A 14,243-nucleotide genomic window follows, 5' to 3' on the forward strand; every position below is an offset into this window, starting at 1 on the left:
CTTCTAAACGAGGGTGCACATGTAAGTAGTTCTTTTGTAGATTATGGTGAATTTGTGTGTGTTGTAGCAGTGCTTTGCTATTGAGAACGAGGTAGCATGCTAACGCTAGCATGCTAATGGTTGCGGTTAGCCAGCTCGTTTCGGCTTGTGACGTAGAAAGCCGTGCAGATTTTCAACAGCTCACCCGGAGACTGAAGGCAGGACACATTCAGAAACCGTATCTCACTCAGAACAGCATGGATGGATTTTTTTCAAACTTTGTATGCGTGTGGAAGCACCAGAGACACAAAATAACACCCCAAATCCCAGAAAAAGTGATTTTTATATGGGCACTTTAAAATGTACAAGTTGTTCTATAAACATATTTACATTTCTACTGTATTTTTTACATAATTATTCTGGCAACCACAGCTGCCAGTTTTTTTTCCGTAAAAACAACAGGATTTATTTTTACAGTGTATTGTTAGCTGCAATGGCCCAACCTAAACGACAGAAATACGTTGTTGAAATTTGTTTGTGTGTCTGTCAGTCTGTTTTAGCTAACTTCATACAACTAATAGATTTCAGAAACATTTAATTGTTAATCATTGTTTAGGTTGTCATCTAAGAAACCTTTCCCAGCAGCAGGTCCGGTTTAACGTGCTATAGTAAACACCCTATTTTATGGGTATCATACCCTGTCCTCGCTATATTACTTATACAACATGAAAACCATCTGAACATATGAATGCATTGGAGCATGGACCTTAAGAAGAGCGAGCTCAGTCTTCCAAGAGAACGGTGAGTGTGTGATATAGAATTGTATACCGTTCTCTTCTAACCGTTATATGAATATAATAAAATCCAGTAATAAAGCTTGCCACTAACACTGTTGTATGTCTTGTTATTTGCTGCCTTTAGAGTTTTACAAAGTTAGACTGGAGAAACAGATGGTGTTCACTTACTTGTAGCTAAGGCTTACTTTTATTGGCTGTTCATGATCATTTAGTAACTAAATTTGTTGTTGGCGTTAGTTTTACTGCACAGATAAAATGATGCCTGTGACCATAAAAGGGGTGCATTTCAATGATTGTGCAATGATATATGCATTTATTGATAATCTCATACATCTCCAGGCATGACGTTCATTTTCAAGGTAAGCCTGAAGAAAGTGCTATCTAAAAGTTACACAGTAACACAAACTGTCACCTTCATTTTCTGTTAAACCTTCATTTTAATAATTAAAACAACTGAACCACCAGCGGGGGAAAAAACACAAAATAAAGTAAAAATATGAGCCTAAAAGCAAAGTGTGAAAAGCTTTCAGAGTATACTTGCTGCTGAAGGACCCACTAATCATGAATACATTATTTACATCTAATGTATTGTTAAACACATTTCATATTTTCTCCACAGTAGGGGAGAGTGGGGGCAGTTGCAACACTTTTTACATTTCCTTCAGTTTCTCAGCAACCGTGTGTATTAGAAAGACAAAAAGAATTATATATTAAACCCATATATGTCACCTACTTGCCCATACTGCTGCAACATGTGTACATATGATAATATGAAAGTAATTTGTACTTAAATGGACCTTGAAAAATGTTGCAACTGTTCCCATATATGGGGACAGTTGCAACAGTTCCGAGGGGCAGTTGCAACAGTCATTTATATGTAATAAAACTCATACTTCGGCATAATTATTCAAATATTTTTTCAGTTTATTTGAGACTAGAGTTATCAAACCACTGAACTGCCTTTTATATCAATTTTATCTAATTATCATTATTGTTGTCATGAGGGACAGTTGCAACACCATGTGTGGACAACAATGCATTGCAACTGTCCCACCCCCTGGCAGCCATCTTAAAACTAGCGATGCTAGCCTAATACATTAGCTTTAACACATGGTACCTAATTCTGTTAAGAGCTAAGAAACTGCACATTCAAACTACATAACGATAAAGATCAATACTTAAACAGTACTGTCTAAACAGTATGTTTAGACAGTACTGTATTTGTAAGGAACAATGGCATGTGGCTGTTAACTTCCAGAAAGATGGAGGGGGCCTACTGAGCATGTGCATTAGGAGTTTCATGACTCTAGCTCATTCCTGATTGGAGAAATCAGCAATGTTGCAACTGCCACACGTTGCAACTGTCCCCACTCTCCCCTAGGCAATGCAGCATGAGGCCACATAATTTCCTTCTATTAGCAGATGTATAGGCATATATGCTGAGATGAGAACAATCAGAACACGGCAACAACCCACGCAGCACTGCAGACAATTCACCACTGTAGGGTCAACTACATAACGCCGAAGTGTCTACGTCGGTAGGATTAACAGATAAAATGCATTCTCCCAAAGCTAAAAACCCCGTTCGCAGCGGTGGAAGCCCGGTGCTCGGAAGTTCCACCGGCCACTACGAGTTCATGTTGCTGACCAAGCCGTTGAACCGGTTCTCACTGTCGCATCTCCTCCAGCAGCAGGGCTCCCAGCCGGCCATGGCTGGCCTCTGAGCATCGGAGAGCCCCACTCAGTGCCATGTGTGCATGTGTGTGTGCGTGTGTGTGGTAGTAAAGAGAGAGAATGGGAGAAGGAAGTTTGTGTGAGGTGGACCTGGTCACCACAGACCCAAATCTTCTCAGCTGTTGCTATTGTAGCCTATGCTGCACTGTCTCTTCATGTGGCAATTATGTTTGGCACATTGTATGGGTCACTTCAATAACAAGGTAATACAATGTGTATCATCGCGTGATGACTGATTAAAAGTAATGTAAATGCTAAATGCCCTAATCCCTGTTGATACTACAACAATGCAAAGTATAGACTCTTAACCTTGCAGTTTTGCACATATCATGTAAGACTCAATTTCTCCATTACTTTGCACGAAACTCTCCAGAAAGTGCCATTTAATGGTTTATTTTTCAAATTGTTTTCCCGGGGGGGCATACCCCCGGACCACCCTAGGGAGAACCCCCCCCATATAACTCAATAATATCTCAATTTAACCCCTGGGCACATATTATAATTTCCCATAAACAGGGCTTTCAAAAACGTACTCCGGTCTTTTTCACAATAAAACATCTTTGGTGATACGTCACGTACGTCACGGTAAGTGCTGTTATCTGCCAACAATATAATTGTTTTCTCTAACGTTGCTAACATAACTGTTAACCGAAAACTAAAACTCAGTGCTAATACGGCCCAAATAGCAACGCGGATTTCGGTGCCACTATAATAAAGGGAAAAGCCCCAAAATAGAATCTAAAAAAAAAAAAAAAAAAATGCTGACAGCTAAACGGTGTAAAAGTTTGTCTGTATTTCACTGTAGAGGATTCAAAGATATATATATATATATATATATATATATACTGTATATATATATATATATATATATATTATATATATATAATGTGTCACCTTTTTCAGCCCTTCTGAGGTATATATATATGTATCCACTACAATAATCAGCCATGCGTTTCTTCATACAAGAGAAGCAATGAGGAACGCAAGAACAAGGAAGGAGAAGTCGCCATCTGCTCGGATGCGGGCACCATTGTTACCTGAAACACACACACACAAACTCACTTTAGCGATAACACTGTAATAATATATCCAATTTATATATATATATTTATATATATATATATATATATATATATATATATATATTAATCAAATGTTTAACTAAGATCACAAATTAGTGTCATTGGCGTTTCATGATGATATAAAAGGTGTTCTTCTGAAGCTTCTGCATAAAAGAATTTTATTAAGAAAACTTTTAAAAGTGCCTCCCCTGAATCAGCCATGGATGCATAACGAGAGCCATTAACGCCTGTTAAACATAGAAAAATCGTTGTGTGGTACAGATCCTTGCAAAAAGCACACCATGAAAGGTGCTCTAAATTATTTCATGCGTTTTTTTAGGCTACAACATTGTCACATACAGCAAACATCTCCTCACTATCCGCTAGCTTCCTGTCCCCTGAACACACTGTAAAAAATCGCGGTCTCTGTAGACAGCCCGGAAACAATCAAAACAGTTGTGTCAATCAACTACCGTAAGTGATTAATCGGCTATGATTTCAGCTGTACTTGTAGGCCGTTATATTGTTGGGGAATTTGATTTATAATAAAACATTGTATTTAATAAATGTGTGTTTTGTGCGCAAAAATCTTAATTTGTATAGTAATTAGTAACTAAAGCTGCTAGTGGAGTAGAAAGTATAACATTATGGCATGAAAAGAAAAGACTCAAGTAAAGTACAAGTACCTTAACATTTGTACTTAAGTACACTACTTGAGTAAATGTTGGCTACTTAGTTACATTCCACCACTGATATAATATATAGATATTAAAGCTAACTGGTCCCAGGCAATGTGTCAGCATTTTCTCCAGCTGATGATCCATGTAGAAGACATGGAAATAAATCAAACTTCTTTTTCAATGCTCACCTGTGGTGGTGTTGCTACTGGTGGTTTTAGTAGTGGAGCTGAAGGTTGAGGAGCTGGTTGTCTGAGAGTTGGTGATGGTTGGGGAGCTGGTGGTGGTTGTCTGAGAGTTGGTGGCGGTTGGGGAGCTGGTGGTGGTTGTCTGAGAGTTGGTGGCAGTTGCGGAGCCGGTGGTGGTTGTCTGAGAGTTGGTGGAGGTTGGGGAGCCGGTGGTGGTTGTCTGAGAGTCGGTGGCAGTTGTGGAGCCGGTGGTGGTTGTCTGAGAGTTGGTGATGGTTGGGGAGCCGGTGGTGGTTGTCTGAGAGTTGGTGACGGTTGGGGAGCTGGTGGTGGTTGTCTGAGAGTTGGTGACGGTTGGGGAGCTGGTGGTGGTTGTCTGAGAGTTGTTGATGGTTGGGGAGCTGGTGGTGGTTGTCTGAGAGTTGGTGACGGTTGGGGAGCTGGTGGTGGTTGTCTGAGAGTTGTTGATGGTTGGGGAGCTGGTGGTGGTTGTCTGAGAGTTGGTGGAGGTTGGGGAGCTGGTGGTGGTTGTCTGAGAGTTGGTGGCGGTTGGGGAGCTGGTGGTGGTTGTCTGAGAGTTGGTGGCAGTTGCGGAGCCGGTGGTGGTTGTCTGAGAGTTGGTGGCGGTTGCGGAGCCGGTGGTGGTTGTCTGAGAGTTGGTGATGGTTGCGAGGCCGGTGGTGGTTGTCTGAGAGTTGGTGATGGTTGCGGAGCCGGTGGTGGTTGTCGGAGAGTTGGTGATGGTTGGGGAGCCGGTGGTGGTTGTCTGAGAGTTGGTGATGGTTGGGGAGCTGGTGGTGGTTGTCTGAGAGTTGGTGGCGGTTGCGGAGCCGGTGGTGGTTGTCTGAGAGTTGGTGGCGGTTGCGGAGCCGGTGGTGGTTGTCTGAGAGTTGGTGATGGTTGCGAGGCCGGTGGTGGTTGTCTGAGAGTTGGTGATGGTTGCGGAGCCGGTGGTGGTTGTCGGAGAGATGGTGGTGGCTGTAGAGGCAGCTCTGCCTCCCACAAGCCCCACTCCCAGTGTGTTGAGCTCTGTCTGGGACTGCCTGGTGATCCAGTTCTGTACCAGCGTTTGGTTTTCATAGGACTTTAAATCAGCCACGTTGGAGCCAAGCAGACCTTGGATGTCACTAACAGTCAGGTTCTAGGTACAACAGAGCAGAGAAATGATTTGTTTGTTTTTTAATCCAGCGGAACATTAAAACTAATAAATACCAGTTATGTTGGACACAGCCACAACTAAGAGTCCAGGTAACAGCATTTGTCCAAGTGTAGTCGACCTTCTATGATAGCTTTGACAAGGTGAGTAATAAACACATGAATAAATGCAGAACTTGCAACACTGCTAAAATGGAAAAATTACGGCTGCCAAACACACACACACACACACACACACACACACACACACACACACACACACACACACACACACACACACACACACACACACACACACACACACACACACACACAAAGTAACTGACCAGTACAACGTTTGGATCCAGACTGGTGAAGGTAGCCACATCCATGTTGATGTTGGAGGGCACCAAACTTCGGACATAGTCTAGAGATGCACCCCCTGCAGGCCAGGAAAGAAATAAATAGCGTCAACTGTTTTCAAATCTAGTTTCTCTGCATACAGTATAGATGTGTGTGTGGGTCTGTTTGCCTACCGATGAAAGGTTGTGTGAGCTGGTAGGAGGAAACGGGGACAGTTGAGCGGGTCATTGTGGCAAATGCTTGTGTGGCGATGGTGAACAGTACTTCCTTTTTCTCCGTGGTGCAGTTGGACACCATCAGGGCGTCAGCCTCTCTGCAGACACAAACACACAGAGTAAAAAATGAGTAGGCATTCATCATAATTAGTTATTTGCTGGATTGATATAAAGGCAGGATTTAGCATTTACAAAGTTGCAATTACCTTAACCTCCACTATCAAACAAAAACTTTTTATGAACGTTCAATTAAACTGGGAACTCATTGTAAACACTGTCATGTCATAATAAGCTCACCCCTGATTTCTTACTTAAGGCTTTGTTGGGAAATGTTCTTCAAAACTTCAACGTCCAGGGAGCAAAGGTTGGCTCCTCCGATGGCGTTGAGCTCAGCACTGCCCAGTGTGTTCCCTTCGTTACTCAGATACTTAGAGATGATGGCCTTAGCCTGGACGATGAGAAGAAACATTCATTCATGAGAACACACAAGCACATTGGCGTACACACACACACACACACACACACACACACACACACACACACACACACACACACACACACACACACACACACATAACACACTTGTTTACTTGGTTTGCTCACCATACTTGGGTCCCACGGCCCGTTGGATGGGTCCATCAAACCAGAGAGTGTGTCGATCTGAGTGATAGTCCACAGGTTGATTTCACTAATGGACGCCACACGGGACGCTGGGCCTAGGACCTGAACCTGATCTTCTGGGATAGTGGAGTTGGCAGCGTAAGCCTAAAAATATTTGAGAATCATTATCATGCAGCAGAGAATCAGTCAGTTATTTGTTTAAAGTTCTCTGTGGAGTTTATCTGTAAATATATGGAGTTATATTCCTATCATTTCTCACTGATATTACGTTCAGATTTTGTAATAATTTCCCTCAAAACCTTGCTCTCACACTCAAATAGTCACTGCTCGCGCTTGGATTTGCTCTGCTTGTGCTCAAAGTTTGTGCTTGCGCTTGGATTTGCTCTGCTTGCACTCAAACTTTCTGCTTGGACTCAGATATGTTGTTTGGACAGATTTCCTGCTCTCAGCTTTGAACCTTCTCCTCGCACTCAGGCTGATTCTGCTCACTTGCAAAGTTTCTGCTCTCGGATTTCTCCTGCGCGCTTGGATTTTTTGTGTGTTATAACCCTATCAAAAGTCAACAACCAATAGAATGCCAGCTGTAGTGTTGACCAATGAAATGATCCCAACCCCGTTGAAGGGTGCGTTCACTTTACTTTAGAACGTCTGTTGAGGGCGGCTGCACTGTAACCTGACTGTAACCAAGTTTATATATCCCCGCGCCGTTTATAGCTTTATTATAAGTATATGTCAACAATGTGCACAGAATGGTCGACGCACTTTCACCTGCACCCGTCAGGAAACGGGAGAAAGCTTTGAAGTGGGACGTATGAAGTTATGTCCACAACTACGAGGGTGAGTAACATAACTTAAGCACCTAGCTAGCTAGCTAGCATATGGCGCTAGCATATAGCCTAGCTTGATGTCCAGAAACAAATATATGTTCTTTATTGTATAGCTAGCTAGATTGAACGACATATGACGGACAGTGTGTGTATATGTGATGACCCTACTTTGTATTTTTTCCTCGTTTGGTTAACCATGTTCCTGGGATTTGGCTAATTTCATGTTAGAGCCAGTAGTAAAACATAAACTGTAATATAACTGAAAGAACACAAGAAACTGGATTGTTTGTGTCAGTTTTTGCATCACTGTTGTGTGTTGTTCATCAGAATTTAGTCTTCATTCCTTCATATAACATTAGTTTAAAAATAGATTCATAGCAATCTGTATAAAACGTAATGTTAAGTTCAATGTTATCACTATAATAAAAACAGATCTAGAAATGATATGGTTTCTTATTTGCTCCTTAAATAGCAGTTATTTGTTTAATTAATACAAAGCAAACTGAACTGAAAAAACAAGTATTTTGTTTTACTTTCTTTTCATCCAGGTGGGGCTGAGGGGTTTGACCCCTGTTGATCTGTGTGTCATATCACCAACCCATGATAGCTAGAATTCACCCTGCTACTCCAGATCTACCTGCTGTATGTCTGGCTACAGACTACAACCATCTGCTCCAGATCTACCTACTGTACGGCTGGCTACAGACTACAACGATCTGCTCCTGATCTACCTGCTGTATGGCTGGCTACAGACTACAACCATCTGCTCCAGATCTACCTACTGTATGGCTGGCTACAGACTACAACCATCTGCTCCTGATCTACCTGCTGTATGGCTGGCTACAGACTACAACCATCTGCTCCTGATCTACCTGCTGTATGACTGGCTACAGACTACAACCATCTGCTCCAGATCTACCTACTGTATGACTGGCTACAGACTACAACCATCTGCAAGTTTTGTTTGTAGTGAACATCATCAACAGCTGCACTTAAAGTCTCTTGGGTTCATATGGGACTTGGTTGTTCTCCATACTGCATCAAACACTGTATTATTTTTTTGTGTTATATTAGTACAGACAAGTATCATTACTTAATCACAGTATATATTATTCTGGTGTACACTGTTGACTTGACTCCATGCTATTGACTATACTTTAGCTTGCCACCTCATAACTTTACCTTAATTGCTCTTGTATAGTTAATTTATCTTCTACTAGTTGTACATACCTCCTATTTAATTGAATTATTCTTAATTTGTGTTGCCATACCTGAATCATCCCTCTTGTGAACACTAGGCCTATCTTATCTTTATTCATAACCCTGCTCACAAACTCACCTGAACCTGGGTCATCTGTTTGCCAATATCAATGTTCCTGCTACAGTAAATCCTATAGGCACATTGTACTGCTTCACCGTAGTATGAACCATACACTTTTAAGGTTTCGTGTCAAATATTGTGCAATTTGTTATGAATTACTCATTGTTTTGACAAGGTAAATTAAATCTATTTACCAAGTGTCAGCTCTGGTAAATTTAATTGTACTGTTTTTTTTTTTATAAATGTTATGGAACATGAAAAAACAATTTGCCTTGATCAGGGTTTTAATTTGTTGCAAATGTGAACATCGTTTTAATAATCTTAATCTTATTGCTCTGAAAAACTACAATGATTTAAGAAATAGCAGTGATACTTATCAACATTTATTGAATTGATTGAATATATGGACAGACATTACAGGCACCTATTCATGTCAACAGAGAAAACAATAATTTGTTCTCTCTTTTATCACTTTGATTATACGCTGATGGTGCAGAAAAGGATGAAGTCCTTGTAGATCTCTGGCACTTTGAGGACAGACCGATCCAGGAACTCTCCACTGTTGTCTTTGTATAGTATGCTCCTATTAAAGACAGATTCATAGACATCAACACATAATATATTAGGTGTACATAGCTTGCTTTAACATCATTACTATCTTACCTTACCTTCTCTGATTTGGTTTTGTGGACATCAGTAATTTTCTCTCCCAGGCCTGGTTGTGCACCCTGTGAATTTAAGCAAGAAACATAAGTGTATGTAACATGATTTTACTATTATATTATTATTATTATCAGACTTGCCAACCTTCTTGGTTTGTGCTACTGCTGCCTGTCCTCTGCACACAGGTGAGTGATGTGCTGACTGGCACAGGTCCATGCACATAGTGCAGCTGTGATGCAGCTCAACGGGTACTTAAGTCACACCTGGAAGAAGAGAAACAAACCAACAAAATACTTGTTCTTTCTGCTCAGTTTGCTTTGTATTAATTAAAAAAATTACATTTAAGTTGCAAATAAAGCATATCATCTCTAGATCTGTTTTATTAGTGGTGAAATTGTACTTAACAGACTGGGTCTGTGTACTTTTTCGTTCATTTGATTTTCATTTCATAAACAGGTATTAAAAAACAAATGGTTATTTGATTTTCGTTTTAAATCATGGGGATCAGACCTCTGGTGCTGGGTCTAATATTCTAATATTAGCTGCTGCAGCTAGCTAGCAGCTAGCTACCAGCCCTGTGAGCTTGGTCCCCGCAGTTCGCTCCCCAGTGCTGACTGACTCTGGTCCGTCTGCAGAGCTGCGTTATCCGCTCTAGCTGACCTGGGAATCTACCGCGCTCGTGATTTATTCATATTTTATTTACTTTGCAGTATGCTATGCACTGATGTCAGGCAGGCTTGCTGCTGCTTTTAGTCTGAGCCTGTGAGATAACTAAACTTCCTTTGAATATAACGTGCATATAAATAGACGGAATAAATAAAAGTCCCCGGAAATAAATATAAGTAAAACATATGTATTTAGGCTATTGAACTATAATGACTAATGCCTATATATGTATTGCCTCATTTATGTATTTCATGTTCCATTTCATAGCCATATTTATTATGTAAAGGGGGGAAAAAATGGACGTCAGTCGCCGCCAGGAAGTTATAGACTACAGTTTCCCTCAACAGCAGCCGGAACATTCTAACGCTTAACGGAAAAAAGCTTAACGTGGTAACTTTACGTACCTAAACAATGATCAATCAGATATCAATCAGTTATCAGTCACATAACGTCCATAATAATTGGACTTTGGGTTAGATTCTTTTGACAGTTTTCAGTGGTTATGAGGAGCAATATGAGAGAGAAATTTGGTAATCATTGATCATTGTTTAGGTACATTAAACCACCTCTATTTGTTTCTGGACATCAAGGCTAGCCATATGCTAGCTAGCTAGCTAGGTGCTTAAGTTATGTTACTCACCCTCGTAGTTGTGGACATAACTTCATACGTCCCACTTCAAAGCTTTCTCCGCTTTCCTGACCGGGTGCAGGTGAAAGTGCGTCGACCATTCTGTGCACATTGTTGACATATACTTATAATAAAGCTATAAACGGGCGGGGATATATAAACTTGGTTACAGTCAGGTTACAGTGCAGCCGCCCTCAACAGACGTTCTAAAGTAAAGTGAACGCACCCTCAACGGGGTTGGGATCATTTAATTGGTCAACACTACAGCTGGCATTCTATTGGTTGTTGACTTTTGATAGGGTTATAACACACAAAAAATCCAAGCGCGCAGGAGAAATCCGAGAGCAGAAACTTTGCAAGTGAGCAGAATCAGCCTGAGTGCGAGGAGAAGGTTCAAAGCTGAGAGCAGGAAATCTGTCCAAACAACATATCTGAGTCCAAGCAGAAAGTTTGAGTGCAAGCAGAGCAAATCCAAGCGCAAGCACAAACTTTGAGCACAAGCAGAGCAAATCCAAGCGCGAGCAGTGACTATTTGAGTGTGAGAGCAAGGTTTTGAGGGAAATTATTACAAAATCTGAACGTAATATCAGTGAGAAATGCTCTCAAATTGAAAGAATGCGCTCTTGATTAAAGATAGGAATATAACTCCATATAAATAGACAAAATGACCTGCTGAGTTTAATGTATATTCTTTTTAGGGGGAACTATTAATAAAATTGACTCAACCATCAACAACAAGCCTCAACTTGTTTTGCTCTGTTTAAAAAGCAATTTACAAACCAATCATATCTTCCCATCACCTACCTCTCGCAACTTGCTGAGAACAATCTGGAGGTATTCCACCTGGTCCACCTTCATAGTGATGGCTGCCAAGTTGTCCTTCACAGTCGAGACGCTGAGGCAGCAGTTGAACTGAGTTATGTCGTCATAGTTGAAGGGGAACGTCTCATCGCTGATGGTCACCTGGGTAATCGTTCCAACAGTGCACCCGTTTACTAAAAACACAGGAGGAAAAAAAAAAGTTGTTAAAATAATCAATTCATGAAGACAAAAATACCAGCTCAAGGAAAGAGACTCACCGATAGATCGCTTTGACTTGACTTGTTTTCTATTGGACTTTCTTATTTCTTCCATCATTCTCGCCTTCTTCTGTCTGTCCACTCCGTTGCTCGCGATAACTTTAAGGAAGTACTCCAAGAACATCTGCTTTGTTTTCTGCTCGCGGAAGACAAAAACAAACATCACCGACCTCATTCCAACACCAAACAGGTGACGTAATGGCGCTGACCTTTTCTGCTAAATGCATTTATTCATGTTTGTTACTCACTTTGTCAAAGTTACTGTAGAAGGTTGAGGTCAAGTACAGCGGTAACATCCCGAGGTTCTTCAGAGTCTGGTAGTCCCATGTTGATGGAGCTCTGGTTATTGAAAAACAAAGAGGGTCAAAAGAGTGAATCAAACTGAAATTCACATTTATTTTTTTTGTTTGAATTGTTTTCTGTTTTGATCGATTTTGGAAAGAAACAAAGGAAACTAAGGGGATATTTTAAGAAATCTGCTGATACTACAAGGACATACAATAAAGTTATAATAGACGTATTGCTGCTGTTGACGTACACGTACTGTGTTTTCCCGCTCTGCAGTAGAGCTTCAACAGCAGCCGCCTGAGCGTTGGTGAGGTCCGGGCAGTTCTTGAGTTTTTCCAAGATGGACGGGTCAGAGTTCTCGATGTAGGTACCATCCAGAGTGCAGCACATGTTTCCCAACACCGATATAGTATCTGCAGTCAATGTCGTGTTTGTTATACCCTTGGAAAAGGAAACGAGTAATAACAGAAATTAATAACATATTGATATATTATATTAAAAGAACAGAAGTACTGCACATCTGGATTTGGTTACCTGTAGATTGACATTTAGACTTTTGCTTTTACACTGTGACGTACACTCTGACATTTATTTTTAATAATTTATAATGCTCAGGGTACAATTTAAATCAGGAGTTTAGTCGAACATATTAATAGAATAATAATGTCTTCAAAAGTGGCTTTCTGAAACACATCTTGAATTCTTATCAGTCACTTCTTAACTATGGAGTCCTGGACAATAAGTATTTATTTCTTTAGGCATTTTTCACCTTATTGGACAGACGAAAGTGTAGAAATGGAAATAGAAGAGAGAGAGGTATGACATGTAACAAAGGTCCCACGGCTGGAATCAAACCAGGGTTGTTGCAGTTACGTGGCATGCACTGTAACCATTCAGCTACCCAGGCGCTCCATGTCCTAGACTGATTTAAGAGTAATGGTAGTCCCCGTACGTTAAATTAAAGATCAGATTGGAGCACAAAAAGAAAAAGAAAAAGTTGAAACAGATGGTAAAAGTCATTGGAAAAAATGTCCTTGCCATTTTATAAAAAATTATTAGTTGCTCTTTGGTGGCGCTCTTGTTGCTGCTCTTTAGTCTTCATTCTTATTCTTCAAATAATTCATGTGTTTCGACAGACAGACAGCAACAATCAAAAGTAAATCGGCCTCCTGGGAGTTTTAATTAATTCAAACCTTTATTTAGTCCCAAGCTTCCTTCAATAAATGGGTTCAGTTTATTCAGCACTAGGCGATTTCTGATAAAGCCAGCTTAAAATTAGCTCAATGGGCTCTTTTAGTACCTAACTTGGGAACATTTGAGATGTATGTGTTCTTCTGTCGTTTGGGGACTCACCAGGCAGCTCCTGGCATTAGCAAACAGAGCGGTCAGTTTGTAGCTGAGGACGGAGGAGAAGACGGAGAAGTCTGCTTCTGCCAGCTGTTGAAAATAGAACCTGCAGCTGGCCTGTGGCACCAGGGAGTAACTGTAGAGAGACAGAGAGATATTAAAACTGTTCTGACAGCCATGCTTTTATAACAAACCTGTTTTTAACTTTGGTCTAAACTCACTCATAGTACAGCAGCACGTCAGGAGGATAGAGGTCGAAGCTGGTGGCATCTGAGTCATTTTTTATGTAGTTATACATGCAGGTCAGCTGTTGGTGAGACAAGCAGAAACTTTGAATTGTTTAGTATATATCTCCTTTATTTTTACACTAAGCTGTGATTTGTATGTGAAAAGATGCTGAGGTGAAAAAACAGCATATTTGTTTAAAAAATGAAAAAAAAATTATGTCTACACCACATACAGTATACATACACACTGTCCCGCCCTCTCACCTGAGTCTCGACCAATGGGACCTTCTTCCTGCCTTTCCTCCGGCAGGCTTTAATCAGCTTCTTGATCTGCACCTTTTCAACATTCCTCACCCGGGTGCACGTGAACCCTTGCAGCAAAGAGGATGACAAACACACACACACACACACACACACACACACACACA

At 40.9% G+C, this 14,243-nt stretch overlaps 1 protein-coding gene across 1 annotated transcript; it reads right to left on the reverse strand.

Annotated features, from left to right (window-relative positions):
* Positions 1-3,424: 3,424 nt before the first annotated feature.
* Positions 3,425-14,187, reverse strand: LOC120558259 (mesothelin-like protein). The gene is made up of 13 exons (XM_039799219.1): positions 14,080-14,187; positions 13,810-13,895; positions 13,595-13,724; positions 12,498-12,682; positions 12,202-12,292; positions 11,954-12,089; positions 11,679-11,869; positions 6,752-6,913; positions 6,460-6,596; positions 6,107-6,246; positions 5,918-6,012; positions 4,440-5,577; positions 3,425-3,547 (listed from the first exon to the last, which is right to left on the reverse strand). Exons 2-13 carry the CDS (start codon positions 13,884-13,886, stop codon positions 3,468-3,470), a joined length of 2,562 nt encoding a protein of 853 aa, XP_039655153.1. The 5' UTR covers positions 13,887-13,895; positions 14,080-14,187; the 3' UTR covers positions 3,425-3,467.
* Between the last annotated feature and the right edge of the window lie 56 nt (positions 14,188-14,243).

The sequence above is a fragment of the Perca fluviatilis genome, chromosome 1 (assembly GCF_010015445.1).
Source record: "Perca fluviatilis chromosome 1, GENO_Pfluv_1.0, whole genome shotgun sequence".
NCBI lineage: Eukaryota > Metazoa > Chordata > Actinopteri > Perciformes > Percidae > Perca > Perca fluviatilis.

Excerpts from the sequence above, each read along its gene's own strand:
- LOC120558259 (XM_039799219.1), bottom strand. The coding sequence starts at position 13,886 with ATGTATAACTACATAAAAAATGACTCAGATGCCACCAGCTTCGACCTC. Across the intron at positions 12,090-12,201 it reads TCTACAGTAACTTTGACAAA|AAAACAAAGCAGATGTTCTT; the intron begins GTGAGTAACAAA and ends TTCCGCGAGCAG. Across the intron at positions 11,870-11,953 it reads CAAGTCAAAGCGATCTATCG|TAAACGGGTGCACTGTTGGA; the intron begins GTGAGTCTCTTT and ends CTGTGTTTTTAG.